The 25,576-nt window shown below is 42.5% G+C and overlaps 1 protein-coding gene across 7 annotated transcripts in view; it reads left to right on the top strand.

Annotated features, from left to right (window-relative positions):
* Positions 1-25,576, top strand: part of hipk2 (homeodomain interacting protein kinase 2) — a 285,854-nt gene that overhangs the window by 211,797 nt on the left and 48,481 nt on the right. For all 7 annotated transcript variants that reach the window (XM_080190631.1, XM_080190630.1, XM_080190633.1 and 4 more), the window contains 2 exons: positions 6,654-6,777; positions 24,279-24,398. In XM_080190631.1, the coding sequence (XP_080046757.1) occupies positions 6,654-6,777; positions 24,279-24,398 (244 nt within the window). The remainder of the gene's footprint in view (positions 1-6,653; positions 6,778-24,278; positions 24,399-25,576) is intronic.

Genomic DNA, 25,576 nt, shown 5'->3' on the forward strand with positions numbered 1-25,576 from the left:
TCAAAGAGCTGGGACTGACAATGGACTGAGGTGCTGTATGATTCTATAATTCAATATAGAATTATAAAATTATTCTGTAATGACAGAACGATTATCATGAGAGCACTTTGAATTAGTGACTGCAGACTTGAACTCTCTGCATTGGGAGAGCACTCACACTTGCACTGAAATTTTTGGTTAGTCCCGAAGACAGGTTTGGGTTCTTGTGGCCAGTGGATGGTCTAACTTTAGAAAGGACTCTTAATGCTGATAAGTTGATATGAATTGAACTCACAACCTCAAGTTTATCAGTCAGCCTTGCACCAAGATTTTGACACATTTAATAAAGGGAAGCTGGTTAAATACATGACAGAGAAAGAAATGGAAGGCTATGTTGATTTAGACTACACTTGGAGTATTGTGTTCAGTTGTGGGCACCTTATTTAAGGAAGGATGTTAAGCCCCAGAGAGAATACAAAACAGATTTACTAGAATGATACTAGGAATGAGGAATTTTAGATACAAGGAAAGATTAGAAAATTGGGCTTATTCTCCTTGGAGCAGAGAAGTTTAAGAGATAACCTTATTGAGATGTTCAAAATTATGAACAATTTTGACAAGATAAAGAAGGATATTCTGTTTTCACTAGTTGGTATGTAAGTGACTTGGGAGTCACAATTTCAAGATGGTCAGCAAGAGACCTAGGAGTGAAAAGAGGAGAAACTTCTTTACTCAGAGAGTTAATTGAGATTTGGAATGCGCTACCTGGAGAATGGTGGAGTCGGATTCCACAGGAGGTTTCAAAAGAGAGTTGGATACATATTTGAAAGTGATAAATTTAGAGGTTGATAATCTGGTTGTACGTATACTATCCAAAGACTAGGGTGACACAAGAGATTTCATGGGCAAAATACACTACTGCGGGTATTCTATTCCAATTTTTGGAATGAGACAACTTTTGTATATGGCCAGACATTCATTCACTGTGAGTAAGGGCTCGTAGGCTTGTACTCGTTAGAGTTTAGAAGAATGAGGGGAGATCTCATTGAGACGTTTAAGATGATGAATGGGATGGATAGGATAGAGGTGGAAAGACTCTTCCCGCTCAAAAAAGACAGTAGGACTAGGGGGCACAGCCTCAAGATAAAGGGGGGGCAGTTCAGAACGGAGTTGAGGAGGAACTTCTTCACTCAAAGGGTGGTGAATCTCTGGAATTCTCTGCCCGTTGAAGTGGTGGAGGCTGCCTCGCTAAATATTTTTAAGAAGCGGGTTGATGGGTTTTTGATAAGAGAGGGGATTAAGGGTTATGGGGAGAGGGCGGGAAAGTGGAACTGAGCCACGACAGATCAGCCATGATCTTATTGAATGGCGGGGCAGGCTCGAAGGGCCAGATGGCCTACTCCTGCTCCTATTTCTTATGTTCTTATGTTCTTATGTATGTGGTGTGAGCCTCTTGACACTGAAAACATCACATATACCTGAACAATCCAAATATCATGAAGCACTGGTTCCACATCTGGTGCTGTTAGATGAGTACATGAAGAAGAAAGAAATAGAGTAATATTTTGAGATGAAATAAGGTAGGAGATGGTTCATATGAAGCATAAATATTGTAATCGACTGAACAATTCTGTATTTAGCGTACAAATTAGGGACAATTGGTTATATGGACTTTTACCTGTAAGATCTAAACTGAAGATGTTCCAACCACATTTCACGTGGTTGACCGAGAAAGAAGACATAGAACCAATAGTATGGGATGAACGTTTATCCAGGATGCTGGAGAGTCTGGCGGCTCACTGTTCTCTGATGCTCCATTTACACTGAAAAAAATCAAGAGTATTATCTCCAGTGCTGTAATTTTCTATTTGCCAGTTAAAGTATTCTCAATCTATTTGGGTTGTTGCAGACTAAGCTCAAATGGATGAACAAAATCTAATGAGACATTTTACAGCTGTTCCAAAGGTTTGAAATGTTGGCAGCTGATGCAACTATGTATTTACTGTGCCACCAGTTTATGAATCTGCGCTGATAGGGAAAACTGTAAGTGGATGCAGATTGGTCCCAGATGCTTTGCTGCTTTTACAATGCAGTCCATACATGGTGGACATCTTTTGCATTGAGACTAAAAATGATTTCAATATTTGGTGAGGAGGATAGGTCAGCCTTGTACTGTAAGATGTTGGGTAGCAAAGGAAAATGTTAAACAATGAAATGGCAGTTGGGCTAGTGCTTCTTAACTAGAGAACGCAGTTTGAGATGTGACTGAATTGAGGGTTCGCTCATTTTGGTAGTTCTTGCTGTGATAAATAATGAGCCAACCCACCACCTGCTCTAATTAAACTGCAGATGAGGGTGTGGGGATGTTAGTTCTAGGGAGGTGTTGGAATTGGTCAAGGCTGGGACGATGGTAAGATTGAGTGAGACTAAGGCAACTGGAAGCTGAGGAGGTGACTGAGCCTGCGAGGAGAGATTACAGTTGGGTGGTTAAATTCTCATGAGTTTTTCTGATACTCATCAATGCTTCAATGTTTCAGAATATACGCTCACACACCAATCTCCTATTACTTCAAATGAACTATTCACTTCTGGAGACAAGGGTCAGGATTATCTCCAAATGACTCGGCAGCCCTTTAAAAATGGTGGAGGGGTCCAAATTCTGAAATTTCTGACTCCATTCCCAGGCTGTCTGGTTTTTAGAAGTGTCTTTAAAGGGTGTGGGCTGGTCCCTGGCAAAAGACCACATCCAGTACTGCCTATCTGGATGGCTCCATTATGGCCTACTTCTCTACAATTTTTCTGGAGTTGGGCAGGTCTTTAATGTGTTGTGGTTCATATAATAATGAGGCTTAACTGAGAACCTGGACATGGGCAGAGCTTACTGAAACACCTGAATCCTGGGGAAAAAGATGTTTGTTTGACAGTTCAAGCTGTCTGATCTCGGCTGTTACTTTCACAATGATTTACACAACCTTAAGTGGTTTCAAGGGTTTGTGGATTTTGTTACTAATACTTTATGAGGTTTGGATGGTTGACATTTTTAGCTTATAGTGAAATGACCTTTTTCCAAATATAAGAGAAAGTTATGAATTAATTATTTTTGAAAAACTGTTTTTAACATCCTATTGTCACAATAGCATTTGCTGACCCACAATACACTGTATAAAACCAATAAGGCATGGAAATGCCACAGCTTGGCATGGGGAACATTTAGAGACATGGGCAGAACTAGGCATGGGGGCAGGAGGAGCCATAAAGGATGGGTGGGAGGCATGAGGTGAATGGATGGGGCGTGGGGAGTGATTGAGGAGGCTGGAGAGTCTCTGTGTTCTTATTTTAGCTGAGATGAAGTCTCACTACCTTTTAACCAGCCCATTTCTGGATACATACCTGTGGTTACCTTCAAACCTTTTCCTGGGTCAACTGGCCTGGCTCTAACCACCCCTGGCAATGAAGGTAACACCTATGTGGGCACTTTGTGTCAAGGTGGGCAGACCGAGTCACAAAGTTTCCCAATTCCCACCCCCCCGCACCTCAAGGATGAAAATCCAGGCCAAAGAGTTAACAGGGCAGGTCAGATCTAGACTGATTAGAATGCTATTAGGGAACAGCAATGTGTCGGAATATTCACAGAACAAAGTAAGGAATAGTTTTGACAGATCATGTAACATCTAACCAATCATCAGTTGAATCTGGTCCATTTAATCTCCTGAGAAAATCTTGATCTTAAATAATACAATGCATGATCACGAAACCTGAGCAAAAAATCCAACCTCATTCATCCAACCTTACATTCTGACCATTCTGCACCTTTGCTTGTTACCTTGTTGAACAAGTTTATCCTGCACCCCCCTACCCCCAACTTGTTCAGAAAAGGATGCTGGCTGATCTAATCTAGGTTTCAGGAAACTACTTGCAGTAGTTTCTCCAGCCAAGGTTCCCCACCCTGAAGCTTGAATGTGTTGGCCCTTGATGGAGTATGCCCAAGTAACTAGTGTTCATGTGTCTAGTGTCTGGACATATGAACAGAGGCAGGCAAGTTGACTCACACACGAACACAACCAACCTCATCTTCTTCATCATCCAGAGACTTGAAGGTTATGGATTTGAGCTCAGGTTTGGAGAGAATCTGATCTTAAATGGCAACCCAGAATTAAAAACACTGATCAAATAAGGAAAGGGAAAAAATGTTGAGCCATTATTTCCTTGCTCACTATTTTCTTTTGTTACATAATTTTATATAGCACAATCCTGAATTGACTACATATTCTTTTCCTCCTCACCCACTTCCAATAGTAACCATGATGTGGAGGTGCTGGTGTTGGACTGGAATGGGCAAAGTAAGAAGTCTTATATCAGCAGGTTAAAGTTCAACAGGTTTATTTGGAATCACAAGCTTTCAGAGTGCTGTTCCTTCATCAGGTGAGTCAAGCTCTAATGACTCACTTGATAAAGAAGCAGTGCTCTGAAAGCTCATGATTCCAAATAAACATGTTGGACTTTAACCTGGCGTTGTGAGACTTCTTCCTGTACCCACTTTCAATAGGTGAGTGAAGTTGTTTGATTTTCCCTTCTCTAGAGGCAACAAGGTTGATTGTGGTGGTCTAACCACTGTCCTAGCTGAGATTGTAGTCATACAAATGAGATGGTTTTAGGCATTTACTGTTCTGTCCTTCCTTCACTTACTGCCTCGCTAGCTGAGTCAGAGGGCAGCTTTTAACTTTCATTTTATTAACAGGTTATAGTATCCCTGAGCCGCATTATTTAATAACTCGTGCTGAAGGTAAATAGAAACAAAGCCCAGTGTTGCAGAAACTTGATCCTTTTACCTGGAGGCTGACGATGTGACCCATCATCACAGGATTAATCAGGAACACTACAGAATTAAATAACCCTAAAGGTTATGACCCAATCACACGTTCTATGTAATAAGGGTGAGCAGGAAATGATTTGATCAGTTGAAACTCCTTGTTCAGATCTGAGATGGCTTAGATCAGGAAAACAATACTCAGTCCAACTCCCTATCACGGAATGGTGTTGTGGAAATAGAAGAGCAGGGGGAAATTATAAGTAACCTTCTGCACATAATAATAAACAAAATGCAATCATGGTGCGAGAATGCTATTTATTTACCAAATTAATATCAGTGTTAGAAGATCTTGGGCTGCATGGAGGTTGTAGGAGCTGTAATTTGAATTCTGGTTTGGATCACATGGAAATACAACTCCAATTTGAACAGTTCATACTGAATCAAAGATCTATATTTAGCTGTTTACAAATCCCTGTCTATCCATTTGGATCTATATATACCTATGGATATAGCTTACCTATGGATATAGTTCTATCTTTCCAAGTATCTAAAGAAGGAAGATTTGCATTAACATAGTACCCTTCACAACTGCAGAAAATTCCAAAGAACTTTACAGCCAATGAAGCACCTTGAAAGTGTAGTCACTGTTATAAAGTAATGCTATATACTTTTATCTGGTTTTTCTCTTGTTTGTTGAGCTGCATTTTCGCTTTCTATAAATTTTTTTTTTGGCCTGTTGAGTTATATTCATTTCAAGTTGCTTTGATCTGTGCCCAGTTTGCCGCTGGTAAGGAAAATGTGGTAGCTTGGTGTGAAGGCCGTTGGAGGGGTTAGTGTAAAATAGCACAGATCTACATCTAACTGAAAGGACTGTGTTATCACCAAAGGTCTCAAGGATTCAATTTTGGCTGAGGAGGTGGGATTCGAGAGGCAGTTTGTTCCTAGGTTGTGAAGTTTCAGACTCTGGTGGAAGCAAGGGGTTAATCGATGGGAGTCGGGAGAGGCACCTGATTAGTGATGAGTTGGAATGAAAGCAGGACTCTGGCGAAGTAGGCCACATTGTGGCCTGACTCGTAACCATTGCTGCAGCTGTTACCTGCATATCTGAATCTTCATATTGACTTGGGCCATGGAAAGCTGCAGCCTGGAATAGAGTAGGAGAATATTAGCCTTATTAAAATTCCATTGCTGTGGCATAGATTTTCTTTAAAACTTCCACTTTGTTCAAATATAACATTTTTCATGATCTTGACCTTGTTCACAATAGGCTGGAGTTGATCAGCTTTACACAGCTCCTAACAGCTACCTGGTTTAGCAAAAAATTCAATAACTTAGAAGACAAGCACTTAACTAGCTGCTTAATTGCTGAAATGCCCTAAGTAAAGATGTGGATGATTTCACTTCCCTGCCCTTATCTCGCTGTCTTCCCACCTTCGTGAAAATTAACAGAGGTAGGAATGGAAAGTGATACAATCATGGATGATGTTGACGCCATTTTTTTAGTTGCTCACCTCTGCTCTGACCCAATTCAGCGCACAGAAATCGTGCCCCAGATATCTAATTCTTGCTTCCTATGGTTGTTGATCTTGACAGTTGATGAGATGGGAAGATTTTGGACTTGTGCTCAATGCCCGTGCATACGGCAAGGAGGGGAACTGGAGCTCCCATTCTTGGATACTATCTTGTGGCCCCTTCTATCCAGTTGCCAGGTGGCACTTATTATCTGAGCTTGCAGAGGGCTAGTGTAAGATACTGGAGAGCTGTCAATGCATGCAGAACCATAAACAACTTGGGAGAGGAGGCAGAGTGAAAGAAAGAGTGTTTGCGCCACTAACTCCTCACTTTTTTCTCTCCCTCTCTCCAGGGCACCAGAGATTATCCTGGGACTGCTGTTTTGTGAGGCTATCGACATGTGGTCGCTAGGATGTGTCATTGCAGAGCTATTCTTGGGTTGGCCACTGTATCCAGGTGCTTCGGAGTATGATCAGGTATGATTTAATAGGATTGGATATCGGGTCAAATACCATACCTTGCCAAATTGATTGATAGTTGTGTGATTTGGTCTCTTCATCATTATTTCCATTGATAATCTCGTTTTGATTATTTGTGGCTTCATGTTTTCAATGCCTATGATTCATGGCTCAGTGGTTGGCACTCTTGCCTTCAGAGTTAAGGTTCAGGGTTCAAGTCCTATTCCAAAGACTTGAGTACAAAGTCTAGATTGAAACAATTCAAACATTGGTGCATAGTTCAAGATTGGTGCACAGTTTAAAATAGGAGGTTTGTGCATGTTCAACAGCACGAACCTCCTACTTTTCTGCCTTACTGTCCTATGTTGCATATGATGTACAGCATAGCAACAGGCTATTTCATAAGCCCTAGCAGCAGAATTAGGCCACTCGGTCCATCTGGTCTGCTCCGCCATTCAATCATGGCTGATATTTTCTCATCCCCGTTCTCCTGCCTTTTCCTCATAACCCCTGATCCCCTTATTAATCAAGAACCTATCTATTTCTGTCTCAAAGACACTCAGTGGCCTGGTCTCCACAGCTTTCTGGGGCAAAGAGTTCTACAGATTCACCACTCCCTGGCTGAAGAAATTCCTCCTTATCTCTGTTTTAAAGGATTGTCCCTTTAGCTTGAAGTTGTGCCCTCTGGTTCTAGTTTTTCCTACTAGTGGAAACGTCCTCTCCACATTCATTCTATGAAGGCGTTGCAGTATCCTTTAAGTTTCAATGAGATACCCCCCCAACAAGTACAGACCCAGAGTCCTCAGCTGTTCCTCATACAACAAGTGCTTCATTCCAGGAATCATTTTTGTGAACCTCCTTTGGACCCTTTCCAAGGCCAGCTCAACCTTCCTTAGATAGGGGGCCCAAAACTGCTCACAATACTCCATATGGAGTCTGACCAGAGCCTTATACCGCCTCAGAAGTACATCCCTGCGCTTGTATTCAAGCCCTCCCAACATGAATGCTAACATTGTATTTGCCTTCCTAACTGCTGACTGAACTTGCACATTAATCTTAAGAGAATCTTGAACAAGGACTTCCAAGTCCCTTTGTGCTTCTGATTTCCTAAACATTTCTCCATTTAGAAAATAATCTATGCCTCCATTCCTCCTTCCAAAGTGCATAACCTCACACTTTTCCACATTGTATTCCATTTGCCACTTCTTTGCCCACTCTCCTAGCCTGTCCAAGTCCTTCTGCAGCCCCCCCACTTCCTCAATACTACTTGTCCCTCCACGTACCTTTGTGTCATCTGCAAACTTAGCAACACTGTCTTCAGTTCCTTCTTCCAAATCCTTAATGTATATTGTGAAAAATTGTGGTCCCAGCACCAATCCCTAAGCACACCACTAGTCATTGGCTGCCATCCTGAAAAAGGCCCCTTTATCCCCACTCTCTGCCTTCTGCCAGTCAGCCAATCCTCTATCTATGCCAGGATCTTACCCTTAACATCATGGCTCTTAACATATTTAACAGTCTCCTATGTGGCATCTTGTCAAAGGCCTTCTGGAAATCTGAATAAATCATGTCCACTTGTTCTCCTTTATCCAACTTCCTTCCCCAAAGAACACTTTCTGATTTGTCAGATATGATCTCCCCTTGATGAAGCCGTGCTGACTCAGTCCTATTTTATCGTGCACTTCCAAGTACTCCGTGATCTCATCTTTAATAATGTACTCTAAAATCTTGCCGGTGACCGAAGTCAATCTAACTGGCTTATAATTTCCCATCTGCTGTCTCCCTCCCTTCTTAAACAGCGATGTTACATTATCTACTTTCCAATCCTCTGGGATCTTCTCTGCTTTCAGTGATTCCTGAAAAATCACCACCAATGCCTCCACAATTTCTTCAGCTACCTGTTTTAGAACGCTGGACTGTAGTCCATCAGTCCAGGTGATTTATCCACCTTCAGAACTTTCGGTTTCTCCAGAACCTTCCCCTTAGTGATGGCCACTCAACTCTATCCCCCTATTCAACTTGATTGTTATATGCCATTGTTTGTGTTCCTTGTAAACCTCCTCCACCCCCAACTTTCTTTCATCACATTAGCCTATTCTATTCCTTTCTCTCTTATGTTCATTTTGTTTCCCATTAAATGTACCCATGGTACTCACTGCAACTCTATGGATTTTATCTATTGTTATAGTACCATATTCATATCTATGTAAGTACAATGTACACACAGTTAGGATTGCTTGTTCCAGTACCTGAAAAGGATCTAAATTTATTAGTGTCACACTTGCACTCTATAGGGATTGTATGCATCAGTTCCCATAAGCCTGGAGTTTCTGTATGATTTCCACCCAAATAACAGCTCAATCCAGAGAATGATAGGTGGATTGGGAGAATGGATGGATGGGGAGAGAGTTGAGTTGGTGTGGAAGCAATGCTATGTCAAGGTGGTTGGGTGAGTAACATGGATGTTAGGATGCTGGTGGGGGACAGTTGGATGAGTCGGAGGTCAGTAGAGAGTTGAATAGACAGTAGCGTGGGCAGAAAAAAAATAGGGTGGGGGGGAATGTTCAAGTGAATCAGTTGGAAACGGGGAAGGTGGGTGGGTGGGGAGATAGTGGAGTAGGTAGGAAATGGTGGGGTGGATGAGGGGATGGTAGGATGGGAGGGAGACCTCTGCAACCTCACTGATATTGTAATTTATTGCTCAGAATTATACTTGGCTAGTAACACAAAAGTTACAGAGAGGAAACTTGATCATTTCATGCCAAGTCATTACACAGGTTCTGGTGAAAAAGGCATAGCAGTCTATTTGATTCTCAGCCACCCACTGTGCTAACACTGTTGTCCCTCCATAACATTACCTCACTGCTCTCACTGGCATCCCTTTCAAGTGGTTGAAAGTTGTTCCTTGTTTTACCTGTTGAACCTTGGCTTCCACTGCTTCTTCAACTTCCTTAAGTTTCTGTTTCAGTTCCTCCTTCTGTGCTGGAATGCCTTAGCATACTTAGCTATGATTGTGTTGCTATTCTATTAGTTAATCTGTTAAAAAGGGGTAGTCTTGTTAGAGCTAACGAGCGGCCCTTCTCTTAAAAATTCCTGGGTATGTAAGTGCATTGGATTTGATTCACTGTCAACAGTATCTTGTTGACAGTTTAAAATTCAATCTTATGTCACTGAAAAACTTGTCTTATTCAGCAAAGGATGCCAGTTTCATAGACATACTCTTAGCTCCCCAAGAAGAGATCAAACCTGCATTTGCATTGGTAACATAATCTAAAGATCCATAAATGCTGCAGGCGCTGTGTGGGAAATAAAATCACATTAATTATTGCAGACCAGGGGAATTGATGATTGAAAACCGTAGCACTGATGCCAGAATTCTGTGAAAGGAACTCTGAAGTGGAGACATGCGCATTTCCCAATTTTGTTGCCATTTTCCCCCCACTTGGAATGGTTACACATGGGACCATGGAGGAATCTTCTCGCTATTCATGGAGGTCAGAAGTATCAAGGAATATCAGCATCATCATGTCAACATCCAACCCCACTAATATCCCCAGTTTAATGCTGGGTAGCTAGGAACTTAAAGGAGCAGCTATAATTCAGCCAACAGAATTACTTCATTGTGCTTGACAGTGAGGGGAGATAACTATTCTGACTTAAAAATCATTGTTGAATCAACAAAAGGAAAAATGGTCTACACCTCCTACACAATATTTGATTCAAGTACTTTAGTGCTCCATATTTTGATTCCTCCCACTGTTTCTGGGAAGCATTGACACTTGAAAGGTCTTCAGGAACACTGGCTGCTGTCGTCTCCTATTTTGCCCGTATGAGCCCAGGATTGACAGGCTATTTGATGAGAAAGACAATCATAGACAAATCTGCTGATCTCTTCACTTGCCGTGCATATTCCCATGGACAGTGATAAGGATTTGTACTGAATTTTTTAACCCAGGATCACAAAAGCCCAACATTATCCTGCCTCAACCTAGCTCAGATAAGCCTCCTTAGTAAGGACCGCCAATTGAACCAGAACACCCTGGATTCCAAGGCCATCCTCGCAGATGTCTGCATGCGGCAGAGCTCATCACTATGTAGCAATAACAAAAACCTGGCCAGCTTTCTGCCCCCATGATTTACAAAGTGGATGTAAATTGTTGCACTCTGACTGTGCACAACTAATTCTGGGATGGACCCAGACCTTGTTTGTATGATTCGCCCACTCAACTGTCTTCACCTGTTCAGTTCCTGTCATTTATTTTTCTCCTCTTAGGACCTGATTTTACCATTTTCATTCTAAATGCTGAATCTGGGCGTAATGCAGATCCGACTTAGAAATCTGCTTTCAGGCACCTCCATATGCATTTAGCCTGAAAAAAACACGGGTCCCATTCACGCTGTAGATGGAGCTTAGTGCGCCTGGAACGATCGGAGCTCTTAACTGTGCATGCACAGTTAGAAAAAAATGGAAAAAGCACATCTGTGTCAGATCACTCCCTGGCCACAGAAAGCAGAGAAAGTGGCTCGGGAATGAAAAGCGGGAGCGATGGCCCCCACAGACATCATTGTCCCCTTTATCCACCCGGCCCCCGCTATCCAGACTGATTACGACCCCCTGCCCTCTTCCCCCACCAATGGCCCGCAGAGTGGCAGCGGACCCCCCCCTAACAGTGATCCATCTGCCCCCTCACCCCACCAGAGATACATTTTACCCGCCTCCCTCCACCTCCCCCTCAGAGAACGATCTGGCCTCACTCATCACCACCCCCACCACTCCCAAAGGAACATCTGACCTGCCTCTTCCTCCCTCCCTACCAGACAACAATCAGCCCCTTCCCCCCGCCACCACCAGACAGCGATCAGCCTTCCCCCCTCACCACCAGACAACGATCAGCCCTCCCCACCACCCCCCCACCAGAGATACATCTGGCCTGCCTCCTCCTCCTCCTACACCCTCAACCAGACAACGATCTGGCCTCAACCCCCACCATCCCCCACCCTCCCCCCCCCCCCAACAACTTGAGAATGATCTGACCCACCTCCCTCCCTCCTCCCCCCACCAAGCACCACCGATTTGAGTCAGAGAGCCGGTGGAAGTGCTGAATGCACTCTGAATGCACTCTTCAGCAGCAGGAGCGTCCGATTCAGACTTTTATTCAGCAGATTAATTTTGATGCGATTCCGGATCAGCGAACACAGCGAATGCATGCAAAAGCATTTAATTTGCCATTGAGCCTGTTTCAGGTGCGAATCGGATCGCCGCCATTCCTGGGTTTCGGTAAAGTGGCAATCTGCGTGGACGTGGGCGCGGATCGCATTAGTAACCTCACACCCAACTTTACCACATTTTTGGGCGTGACGCAATGGTAAAATCAGGCCCTTAATTTTTCTTCTTACATGTTCCCCAGCATCAAGCCTTTGCCAAAATGCAGTTCCAAAGGTACTGGTAATTGAAATAAGTGGCTGTTCATCACGTATGAGCCTAGACAGTGAATAGTGTGAAGCTGTTTGCCCATGAAGGGCAATCCTACCCTCAACCAACATCAACAACTTTTGATATTGTTCAAAAGCAGGAACACTAGCTGATAGTCTGTACCTTCTCCCACCAATTCAGGGAGCATTGAGTTCAGTAGCTTAACTGACAATGTACAAAGCATAATCAGACAAAGTTTGACATTAAGCCACATAAGAAGCCATTAGGGCAGTTGGTCAAACATTTGGTCAATGAGGTAGGTCTTAAGGGAGGATCTTAAAGGAGAAGAGAGAAGTGGAGGAATTCCTGAACATAGAGCCTGGACAGCAGAAAGCAGAAGGTTCGTGGTGGAGTGATGGAATTGGGGTAGGTGAGTAAGACATCAGTGTCTAAAGATACCCATTTTTAGTAGTGATCTGAGGATAGGGATCAGAAGCAGAAACCATTGTTTTCTTTCTCCCTCACTTTCTTTCTTCCTTCCTCAGGTGCGTCACGAAAGGTTGCTGCAGAAGGTTAGGGTACACGGAGTTGGGGGTGAAGTGTTAGCGTGGATTGAGGATTGGTTATCTAACAGGAAGCAGAGAGTTGGAATCAATAGATGCTTTTCTGGTTGGCAGTTGGTGACTAGTGGAGTGCCGCAGGGATCGGTGCTGGGGTCTCAACTGTTTACCATTTACATAGATGATCTGGAGGAGGGGGCTGAGTGTAGGGTAACAAAATTTGCTGATGACACGAAGATGAGTGAAAAAGCGAATTGCATGGAGGGCGCGGAAAGTCTGCAGAGAGATCTGGATAGGCTGAGTGAGTGGACGAGGACCTGGCAGATGGAGTATAACGTTAGAAAATGTGAGGTTATCCACTTTGGTAGAAATAATAGGAGGGATTATTATTTAAAGGGTGAAAAGCTGCAGCATGCTACTGTGCAGAGGGAGCTGGGGGTCCTTGTGCACGAATCGCAAAACTCAGTCTACAGGTGCAGCTGGTGATCAAGAAGACAAATGGAATGTTGGCCTTTATAGCGAGGGGATAGAATATAAAAGCAGGGAGGTCTTGCTGCAACTGTACAAAGCACTGGTGAGGCCGCAACTGGAGTACTGTGTGCAGTTTTGGTCCCCTTATTTGTGAAAGGATATATTGGCCTTGGAGGGAGTACAGAGAAGGTTCACCAGGCTGATACCGGAGATGAGGGGGTTAGCTTATGAGGAGAGATTGAATAGACAGGGCATGTACTCGTTAGAGTTTAGAAGGCTGAGGGGGGATCTTATAGAGACTTACAAGATAATGAAGGGGCTAGATAGGGTAGAGAGATTCTTTCCGCTTAGAAAGGAAATTAAAACAAGAGGGCACAGCCTCAAAATAAGTGGGGGGGGTGCAGTTTAGAACAGAGTTGAGGAGGAACTTCTTCACTCAAAGGGTGGTGAGTCGCTGGAATTCTCTGCCCATTGAAGTGGTGGAGGCTACCTCGTTGAATATATTGAAGTCATGGGTAGATGGATTTCTGATGGACAAGGGAATTAAGGGTTATGGGGAGAAAGCGGGAAAGTGGAACTGATCCACTTCAGATCAGCCATGATCTTGTTGAATGGCGGGGCAGGCTTGAGGGGCTAGATGGCCTACTCCTGCTCCTATTTCTTATGTTCCTATATTCTTAATTTAAGGCATTGAGCCAAATTAAAATAGGAGTGTAATGGGCAGCATGGTGGTTAGCGTTGCTGCCTCAGAGCACCAAGGACCCAGGTTTGATTACAGTCTTGGGTGACTATCTGTCTTGGAGAGTAGCCAGTGCCTATTGCTCTGAAGGTTACTGTTGCACTAAATCTTTTTGCCCAGGCTTGACTGGGAATCTTTGTGGAATCCCACAACTGGTAACACAAATGCTGTTTTCAATAAAGTTCACTATTACATGCAGTTCGATATGGATGAAGCAAACCAGGCTGCCTGAGCTGGAAGATTCTCAGGTTTCCCACAAGGGCAGTACGCTATAGTCGACACACCTATGGTTTGAGAGTTTCCTGGCAGCAGCCTGTACGACTCATAAGTAGAAAAGGATTGCAATCTCTGATCATCATGAACACGCAGCTAATTTGTGATCACAGAAAGCAGATCATATTTGTGCTAGGTACCTAGAGAACTCACACAACTTTTACATTTTGGGTCACTCCAAAGTGCCAAAAATATTTGAACGACCTCGGCACTTAGAGGGTTGGCTTCTTGGTGATGAGAGGTACTCACAGAAGACCTGGCTAATGATGCTTGTTAGTTGGACATAGAATGCATCAAGGAGAGACGCAATGCTGCACGTTCCACCAGAAGGTCCTTATTAGAGCAAACTGCTGGCCTTTTAAAGATGTGTTTCCAATATTTAGACCAGTCAGGTAGTATTGTCACAGCAGAAAGTGTCCCACATCATTGTTGTTTGCTGCATCCTGCATAACCTAGTGCTGAAAAACAGGGATGTTTTGCCAGAGGGAGAATTGATGTCTCCTTGGAAGGGGATGAACTTGAAGATGGTAAAGATTCAGATGAGCCAAATGAGGATGGCATTGCATGGGCAATTCACAGCAGATGTGCCTGTTAGGAACTCATAGCTACAAAATTCCAAGAGGAATAAGCTGATGTTAAGTTCTCACAATCTAAGTTCTCTTTAGGCTTTGATGCAGGGGAACAAGAAAACCTTCATTGTCAGTGCAATATATTATGAAAGGTCAGCAATCTCACAATTATCATGAAAGAAGAATCAGTCACCTTCGCCTAATAATGGGGTCCTCCTTGGAAAGTGTGGAAGCCAATGGACCATGTGGCTGCAATGGAATGTGATTAGCACTCTACTCGTGTACCTCCAACTACGCAGTGCAGTCCTTTCAACCATGGTGTCAACAGGTCAGTGGGCATAGCAGCTTTAAGCAGCTGAAACACCATTGTACACATGGATGCACTGATGCCACTATGACAGCAGCTTAGCAAGGTGGTGCAAACAGAAAAAACATTCATCAATGGTTGGTGCATGACCATCTCAAGAGTGAGCAACATCCAGACAGCAGCATCTCTCCAAATTCCAGCTGTGGTGGATGGATAATGCAGAGGCCTCATCTTGCTATTAAGTGCCAGTGTTCCTTTGGACATCAGGACGCAGTGACCTGTTACACCACAGCATACATCCAAAACTGCAAGTTATATGCACACTGGCCTCATAGATAGTGGCTCAGCAGGACCATTATTTGATTATTTGCAGTCATGATCCTGCTAAGACTATGCCCTGCATTTAGGAAAGTCGTGGCCCAGTCAGTATTGACACAGGAGTGAATGACAATTTCTTCTTGTCATTGATCCTACTGAACATTCAGCAAATGTGCTAAGTGCTGCTTTCATAGCATTACAGTCCTTGACACTGTCCATCCCATAAAACACAGTAAGAAGTCTCACAACACCAGGTTAGAGTCCAACCACTGGTTGGACTCTAACCTGGTGTTGTGAGATTTCTTACTGTGTTTACCCCAGTCCAATGCTGGCATCTCTACATCATCTCATAAAAGCCAGTTCTTTCTATCTATCCTAAGGTGCACAGTCATGCAATGAATTCCACATTGATGGCATATTGTGCCTTTGCAGAAGGATTCTATAAAGCTCCGTAAGGCAGTTTTTCAGGAGCAAATAAATAGATGGCTTCATGAGGATGAGCACACATCTCAGACATCACACACAATCCCTTTTTGTAGGTATTCCAAACATCATCAAGAATTACCTACTTCAGTCATTCAGCATCATGCATGGGGAAATTTGGAACTAAAAATAACGCAGAAACAAAAACATGCAATAGGAAGACGGCTACAGCATTCAACGATGAGTACTACTTTTTCTAAAAATTCACTGACATAAAGTAAACACCATTGCAAGGTGCACCCAGGAAAAAAGATTCTAATATTGCTCATGAAAAATACTTGCTATATTCACAGACTAAAGACTTCTGTGCGTCAACAACCCTGACATTCAGAATTTCCTGATGAGCAATTCTTCTGAGACCAAACGTCTGCCTGAGATCCAAGGATTGAGCATGTATTGTGTAGCTATCACCTTCATGTATAAAGTGCCTTTGTTCATGTTGCAGATGTGGAAAAAAAAGACACATTTTTATTTTATTTACAAATTGATCAGAACAGTGAATACAGGAATTGAGACGTCTTGTTGAAGTTGTACAAGACATTAGTAAGGCCACATTTGGAATACTATTTATAGTTCTGATCACCCTATTATAGAAAGGATATTAAACTAGAAACAGTACAGAAAAGATTTACTAGGATGCTACCGGGACTTGATGGTTTGAATTATAAGGAGAGACTGGATAGACTGGGACCTTATTCCCTGAAGCATTGGGGGTGATCTTAGAGATCAATAAAATAGTGAGGGGCATAGATAAGGTAGATAGTCAGCATCTTTTCCCAAAGGCAGGGGAGTCTAAAACTAGAATGCGTCGGTTTAAAGTGAGAGGCAAGAGATACAAAAGTGTCCAGAGAGGCAATTTTTTCACTTAGAGGGTGGTGAGTTTCTGGAACAAGCTGCTAGAGGCAATAGTAGAGGCGGCTCCAAATTTTGGCTTTTAAGAAGCATTTAGACAGCTACATAGGTAAGCTGTGTACAGAGGGATTTGGGCCAAATGCAGGCACTTGGGGCTAGCTTAGTGGTTAAAAACTGGGTACCATGAACAATTTGGGTTGAACGGCCCGTTTCTATGTTGCAAACCTCTATGACTCTGATTCTATAAATCACTACAATGAGATTAACTCTCACTCAATGGAACTATGGATCCAAATGGCAGATAATTTGGGTGGTGGAGGGAGATAACTTTCAGACCCTTGAATGAACATGGACCTTGCATCCCATTTATTAGCCACTGAGTACTTGAGACTTGGAGAGAGGTAAATATAAACTATATTTACAATAATGAGAAGTATATACGCGAATGAATACCAGAGACATCATTATGCATTCAAAACTTCTTAATTCTTTTAACCCTACTTTGCCGTCTAGTGCAGCCCCAACATCTGCAATAGAGATCGATGCAGTCTGCTGACTGCTATGCCCTGTTGTGTAAGATGACATTGGCAGGTGTCCTCAGATGGCCCAAAGGCTTGATAGGCCCAGTCTGCTCAGGGCCTCTTGTTCTGCAACAGGTGCATCTCGATGGAGTCACTGACCGAGGGGATTTGGAATGGCAGGATACACTTGGAATATCCTGAGTGGGTGTTTCTGGTGTGTGTGACTGGCAGTCATCTTTCCTTTTGGTGTCAAAGGACCCTTCGCTGATTACTTGCTAAGGGGCACCCGAAGAAAGGTTGAGGTGCCTCATCCCCCTCTTGCCTAACCACTGCTGGAATGCACCCATTGCTAGAGTGATAGTGTACAGACCCAACCGCAAATACAGCAGAAACTGCTAGACCTGGCTCTCCAAGGTGGCCACCACCCTTCCCACGGGGACTTCTTGCATGCTGAAGCTGTAATATCAGGCAGAACGTGAACAGACTCCTCCATGCTTCACTGCAGTCTGCTGATAGACTCTACAACTCTCTGTAATGTTCCCTGCCTGTCTCTGAATCTCCAACATTTCTCTCAAGACTGATTCCAGAGTCTCATCATTGAACTCAGACTCAGCAGGAGCCTGTCCTCAGAGTATCACAGACCTCAACTGTCACTGCCTCCACATGCTGTGGACCTGCATTGTTGAGGTGATTGCCAGATTACAAATCTGAGCTGACTCTAGACCTAGATCCCACCAAGGTCCAAGTATATGCATTGGTGGAGAATGCAGAAGAATGCAGTGACAGGTCTTCATCTGATGTTTCTTTGCATCCTTATCTGAGTTGGTCTGTGGGCTGGGGCTGAGCTGCTTTCTTGAGGATGGTCTTTGTCTTTATTTACTGATAGCTGGAATAGATAGAAGAGATAATGAGTATTTGACTAGGCAGCTTCAAACATTATAGGTCATTTACAGTCATTATCCACATGTGGCCAGTGCATACTGGATGGATCCTCACTGGCTTGCTGGGAGAGATTGATCTCACCTTCTGCATAAGAACAAGCTCTATGTTCTCCAGCAAGTTTTTTCACCTACTCCTCATGGGAGGAGACTGTCCTCAATTCTGGGGACCCTTCTCCAGTCTTGGCGCTTTCCATTCTGCTGTGGCAATCTTATCCTGCATAAAGGCAGATGGGTTGATTGTGATGAAAGAGCAGTTCAGAACCATGTCCGCTTGTTGTCTACGCTGAGCCCTCTATCAATTAAGATGCCACTTGTGCAGAGACCTGGATGAGATGGTGAGCCGAAAGTGGTTGACAGACATTCAGTACTCATGTCTGACCTGTTAGTAGTGTGTTACAGCACTGTAGACTCTAACTCTTAGACAACCTGATGTCTTTATGAGGGTATGAGTTTGAAATGAGTTTTACCTACCCTGATGAAGTGCACGAGATCACTCATCCTCTTCTTGCACTGCAGGTGGAGTGTTTTTTGTTAACCACAAGCACTCACCTCCTTGTCAATCTCCTCCCATCTTCGTGTGATTGATTGGGAGGACCTCTTATTCCCATCCTTAGGAAAGAAGACCTCCCATTATTCCTGGATGGAACAGAGGAGGATCTCCAGGGAGGCACCACTGGATCCAGGGTGAGGTATCTAAATGGATACAAAATTGGCTTCTTGACAGAAGCCACAGGGTGGTTGTAGAGAATTGTTTTTCAAACTGGAGGCCTGTGACCAACGGTGTGCCTCAGTGATCAGTGCTGGGTTCACTGATTTTTGGCGTTTATATTAATGATTTGGATGAGAATATAGAGGCATGGTTAGTAAGTTTGCAGATGATACTAAGATTGGTGACATTGTGGACAGTGAAGGAAGTTATCTCCAACTGCAGCGGGATCTTGATCAATTTGGCCAATGGGCTGATGAATGGAGTTTAATTTAGAAAAATGTGAGGTGATGCATTTTGGTAGATTGAACTAGGGCAGGACTTAGTCAGTTAATGGTAGGACATTGGGAAGAGTTACAGAACAAAGAGATATAGGGGTACATGTTCATAGCTTCTTGAAAGTGGAGTCACAGGTGGACAGAGTGGTGAAGAAGGCATTCGGTATGCTTGGTTTCATCGGTCAAAACATTGAATACAGGAGTTGGAATGTCTTGTTGAAGTTGTACAAGACATTGGTAAGGCCACATTTGGAATACTGTGGGCAATTCTGGTCACCCTATTATGGAAAGGATATTATTAAACTAGAAAGAGTGCAGAAGAGATTTAGTAGGATGCTACCAAGACCTTATGGATTGAGTTATAAGGAGAGGCTGGATAGACTGGGACTTTTTTCTCAGGAGTGTAGGAGGTCTATAAAATAATGAGGGGCACAGATCAGCTAGATAGTCAATATCTTTTCCCAAAGGTAGGGGAGTCTAAAACTAGAGGGCAGAGTTTTAAGGTAAGAGGGAAGACATACAAAAGTGTCCAGAGGGGCAATTTTTTCACACAGAGGGTGGTGAGTCTCTGGAACAAGCTGCCAGAGGTAGTAGTAGAGGTGGGTACAATTTTGTCTTTTAAAAAAGCACTTAGATGCCATGGGTATGATGAGTATAGAGGGAAATCGGCCAAATGGGGCAATTGGGATTAGCTAAGAGGTTTTTTATAAAAAGGGCGGCATGGACAAGTTGGACCAACGCACCTCTTTCCATGCTGTAAGCCTCTATGACTGATCCATAAAGGGTTTGGTTCTTTTGGGCACCATTGAGAACCAAAATGGAATAACACATCTGGCCTGCAGTGCATGTCTATCAATGTAGGCGCCAGTTAAATAAGGCGTCAGGACTTTCAATCCCATGATGTACTGGCTGGGTGGAAAAATTGCCTTCGGGTCCCACCATGGGGTTCAACAAACTCCAAATTGATGCATAATTAATGAGATGAAAAGCAAAAGATTGCACAGATTAAGCCTGCCACCCAGCAGAAATCACACCAACATTCCTGACTACCACTGAATTTAGTCTCCAGAATGGAAAATTTGCCCCATGTCACATAATTCTTGTCCAATTCTTAATGGGCTAACTTGGAATGAAATATAGACCTAACAGGATACTTGCAAAGGAAAAATGTGTAATGTTGTGGGGAAAGATTGGCGGAATGGGACTAATTGAAAAACTCTTTAAAAAAGCCAGCACAAGCATGATTAACAGAATGGCCTCTTTCTGTGCTTTAGATTCTATGGTTTTAAGTTGGCAATCTCACTCAGGGAGATCAGAGGATGTGAAAGGAAATATAAAATGGTACGTAGCCCTTAAGAACATATAAGAACATAAGAAATAGGAGCAGGAGTAGGCCATCTGGCCCTTCGAGCCTGCCCCGCCATTCAATAAGATCATGGCTGATCTGTCGTGGCTCAGTTCCACTTTGAAAAAGGTTCTTCTCTTAGTGTAGGCAAGAAGCATTTGTTGGGGAGGAATACAATGAGCTTTATCTGCAATAAAAAAAATTTGAAACATGCAACTGATCTGACAACACAAGTGAAGAGAGGAAGATAGCACTAATGCTTTCACTTCATATTCCTAGTGTCTGCAGCACAATGCTTTTGCTTTGTTTCTGGTTAGATAGAATTAAAGAAAGGTTGTATCACAAAGCAGTCATTCAGCTTTTGAGTTTGTGCTGGCTCCCTGCAACAGCAACTCAGCTAGACCCACTCCCTCAGCTTTAACCCGTAACCACGATATTTTTCTCTTCAGATGCTTAACAATTCCCTTTTGAAAGCCACAATTGAATCTGCCTCGACTACACTCTCAGACAGGGGATTTCAGATCCTAACCACACACTACATAAAAATAGCCTTTGCTTATATCACCATTAGTTCTTTCCCTATTCACTTTAACTCAGTGTCCTCTGATTCTGCCACAAAATGAAACAGTTTCTCTCTCTCTCTCTACCCTGTCTAGATCACCTCCTGACAAATCACCTTCTCTTCTCCAAGGAAAACAATCCCACTTCTCTGATCTATCCATGTAACGGAGCTCCCTCATCCCTGGACCCACTCTTGGAATTATTTTCTGCACCCCCTTGAAAAGTCTTCACAGTCTTTGTGAAGTGCAGTTCCCAGAATTGGACACCAAACTTCTGACAAAGCTGAAGTGTTAGTGTTTTATAAAGGTTCATCATTTTGTTCTTGCTTTTGTACTCTACCAATATTCATAAAGCCCAGGATCCTGCATATCTTTTTAACCACTTTCCAGACCTGTCCTGTCACCTTCATCCATTTTTGCACCTATACCCCTTGGTCCTTCTGTTCTTGTATCCCTTTTAAAATTGTACCCTTTATTTTTTCCCTCAATTGTCCTACCAAATGTATCATTAGCACTTTTCTGCATTAAATCGCTATCCATTCCATCAGCCTAGCTATAACTTATTGTAATCTAAAACTGTTCCTCATATTTGAGAATGCTTTGAAGTTTGGTTCTATCTGCAGATTTTGAAATTGTGGCTGTGCACCCAAGACCGGGTCACTAATATATAGCAAGAAAAGTAGTGGTCCTGTACCATATCCCAAAGAACCCCAGTGTATACCTTTCTCCAGTCTGAAAACAACCATTTGCCACCATTAAGAGCATAAACCAATGTAGAGTGCAGAAAAATACATTTTAATTCCGATTTATAGCATTATTTTGTGAATGGTTTCTTGTTAAAGCACCCCAATGTTAATTCCAAGCATCCAATGCCGCTGTCACTTTATTCCATGGGCTTTAACTTTGCTGACAAGCTTGTTTTCTGCCACAATGGGCGAGATTTTCCAGCCGTGCTCATCCCAAACTGGAAAATTCCACCTGAGGTCAATGGACCTTTGCATGGTCCGCCCCCACCCGCTACGATTCCCGAGGCAGGCGGGATGGGATAATTCCCCCTTTATTTTTTAGCAACTTTTGGAAATCTGTATACCACATAAGCATTGTCTTTCATTACCTGGTTGAAGAATTCAATCAAATTAATTAAATAAAATTCACCATTGCAAATCCTGTTGCAAGTCTGACCTGGGGGCTTGGAATTAACATTGGGGTGCTTCAGCAAGAAGCCATTCGCAAAATAATGCTATAAATAGGAATTAAAATGTATTTTTCGGCACTCTACAAGTTTATTCAAAATCCTGTTTTGCAGAAGCAATTTATTTGTTCAGTAAACCAATCTGACACATTATTGGTCAACTTGGTAAAGTTGTGTATAGATCTTGTAATTGAACTAGTAATGCAGAATTTTAGACTGGTAATCCAAGGGCCTAAGTAGTAAACCAGAACCTGGGCAAGGAATCCAGGGGCCTGACCTTGGTCAGCCAGGGAGTTTGGCAAACTAACCCAGGATGACATGAGTTCATATCCCAATACTTTAAATTCAGTTTAATGTAAATATCTGGTAATCAAAAGCTGGTATCAGTATCATGAAGCTGTCGGATTGTCAAAAAACAGCTTCACCAATATCCTTGCAAAGGTGGTCTTTATGTAACTCCCCAGCCCTCCACACAATTGTGACTGACACTCAGGAAGTCTCACAGTTCCAAAAACTCACCATCAATGAGAGATGCCAATAAATGTTTCTTTTGCCAGTGACTTCTGCGTCCTGAGAATAAATTAAAAAAACGCTTTCTGATGCAAGCGATGAAAATATATATTTTTAATCTAGTTTGTCTTGTCCTCTACCTACATAGGAAAGCAGTTCCCATTATTTTAGTGCCCATACCCACTACCCACAATGGTCTGACTGAGGTAAGAGAAGGACTGATGCTTTACTAAGAAACCACAAGTGTTTGTCTAATTTGTAGCCTCATTGTAAATGTGCCCCTTAGTTGAACAAGAAAGCCTAGTTCAAATTAAGACTTAATTCTTTCATGGTGAAGAAGGGTTACAAAAATGAGTTTCATGTACAGAAAGCACATTCTTGCCTAAGTCAATAGATTGTTGCAATGATTTGATCAATTAGTGCCAGGCAGTTTGCTTGAGGGTGAGGCAAACTACTCAATTCAATTTTAAATGTTATGTGATTTATTCAGATGTGTGTCTGGTTGGTGACTCTTTGAATTAACAGATAGTTTATTTAAATAATTGTTCGTTTCCAAGGAGGTATTTATCAGCTTGTGCTTTTTCTAATCATTGAGTTTGATTTGGGCTCTTCAAAGCAAGATTATATAATTAGAAATTGCAAAGTGAATAAGATAAATCAGGCAGATTTCAGAGTCAGTAAGGAAATGACTAAAATGCAACTACATAATCCAGGTAATTATGGTTGTAATTTTAATATTGAAATTCTGAATATTTCCTACTTTGTACCTTATGAGGACCTTGCACAATGTGAACACAACTGTAAATATATCAACAGTCGCTAAGTGCAGTTGAAGTACAAATCTAATCAAATGACAGTTCAGGCCTGAGGGGCTGGATAGCCTACTCCTGCTCCTATTCTTCTGTATTCCTTATTATATACTTGATCTATTACTTTTTAATTAATTAGCTTGGCAGTTAAAGCCTCCAGTTCCAGTCTAGTAGAATGGTTTGCATTTTAAAGACCAAAATGGAGAAACAGAGTAATACCAACAGCAAACTAATCAAAAAAAGAACTTCTCTAAGTTACGCAGAGCATCACAATATATTACCCAATATCAAATCAATTGAAAATACTTGAGGATGTAGGGAGAAGTCAACTGGCGTAGATTTCCTTCTCTTGATTACTATCCAGAAAACCTTGATGGTAGCTACATGTGAGGAAAAATTGGGCAAGGACAGGATTCTGTGGGGTATGATGCCCCTAATCATCCCAGCAAGGTAATCAAACTTATCCTCAGTATCAGTAGCCATGTCAAACCTCACTCAGGGTAAAAAATGAAGAATAATCACTTGGACAGAATACAAGGAGCACAGTATCCCAACAAGCATCATGCCTTTCCACAAGGAAATTATAATACTGAGGCAAGGAAGCCTTATGAGAATTCCATCAGAGATGCACGAGGGCTGATGTCTATCCCTCTGTTGTCTTTTCTCATTCAGATTCGTTACATTTCGCAAACACAAGGGTTGCCAGCGGAGTATTTGTTAAGCGCAGGAACAAAAACAACACGATTCTTTAACAGAGATCCAGATTCATCGTATCCATTATGGAGGCTTAAGGTGAGGCCGTTGTATATGTATTTTGTTTCTATTTATGGTCACTATTTTACTTCTTTCCTTGCTGTATCACAAACTCTTAGTATGATGAAGAGGGGCAGATGGATTTGCCTTGTTTCGGCTTCTTTCTCCATTCGGCAGTTTCTCCTCAGCTGGTTGCACAGCACAAACAGTACTGGGATGAGTTTATCATTCTGGTTTCTCATCCCTCCTTCCTTCGCTCTTTGCTGGTGGAAATGCTGAGAGTAGACTCACAATTTTTTTTTTATTCATTCAGGGATGTAGGCATAGCCGGTTGTGCCAGCATTTATTGCTCATTCCTATTCATCCCTGTACTGAGTGATGTAATTGACTGCAGGAAGGCAGAAATCTGCTAAGAACGTCTGCAAGTTTCACTTAAATATTGGCGTAAATTTATATCATGATTCAAATATCCAGGCAAACAACCTGCCAGGGTTTGAAATCCTGGAACCAGGTTTTACTCCAGAAAGGATTTAGTTAAGAAGAGGACATCAGGGGCTGATTGTTGGAGGGCTAATGGTACTTGCAGATGCTTTGTCATTGTCACCTCTGAGTCAATGTTGAGGTGTTTAAGTTTCACTTCAGAAATTTGAACACATCTAGGCTGATAACCTTAAGAGTTCACTGCAGTGTCAGAGGTGACATCTTTCAGATGAGACGTTAAGTTAAGGCCACGTTTACCTGTAAGGTGGATGTAAAATATCCCACTGCTCTACTTGATAAAATACAGGAGAGTTTGTCCAGTCTTCCAGCTTGTATTTATTGCTCAATCAACATCACTGAGTCAGATTTTCTGGCCATAATCACATTGATATTCGTGGGATCTTGCCATGCATAAATTAGCTGATACATTTCGTTATAACATAATAGTGACTACATTTCAAAAGTACTTTATTGCCTGTGAAATACTTTGAGATATTCTGTGGTTATGAAAATCTATATCTTTGTTTCTTCCTCATGTCAATTGATTACTCGTTTTTTTGATTTAAAAAATGTGAACTACCTTGCTAAATCTCTCTCGCTCAAATGCAGCAGTGTGCAATTAAATGGGTCTGTGATCTATCCTATCTTTTTGATGGCCTAAATCTCATTCTTTCACTTGTCGTGATACTGTGCAGGGACAGCTTGTCCTCCCAGGCCAGGAAATACATTACTCTGCT

This window comes from Carcharhinus amblyrhynchos, chromosome 6 (assembly GCF_965287045.1).
Source record: "Carcharhinus amblyrhynchos chromosome 6, sCarAmb.v2.hapA, whole genome shotgun sequence".
NCBI lineage: Eukaryota > Metazoa > Chordata > Chondrichthyes > Carcharhiniformes > Carcharhinidae > Carcharhinus > Carcharhinus amblyrhynchos.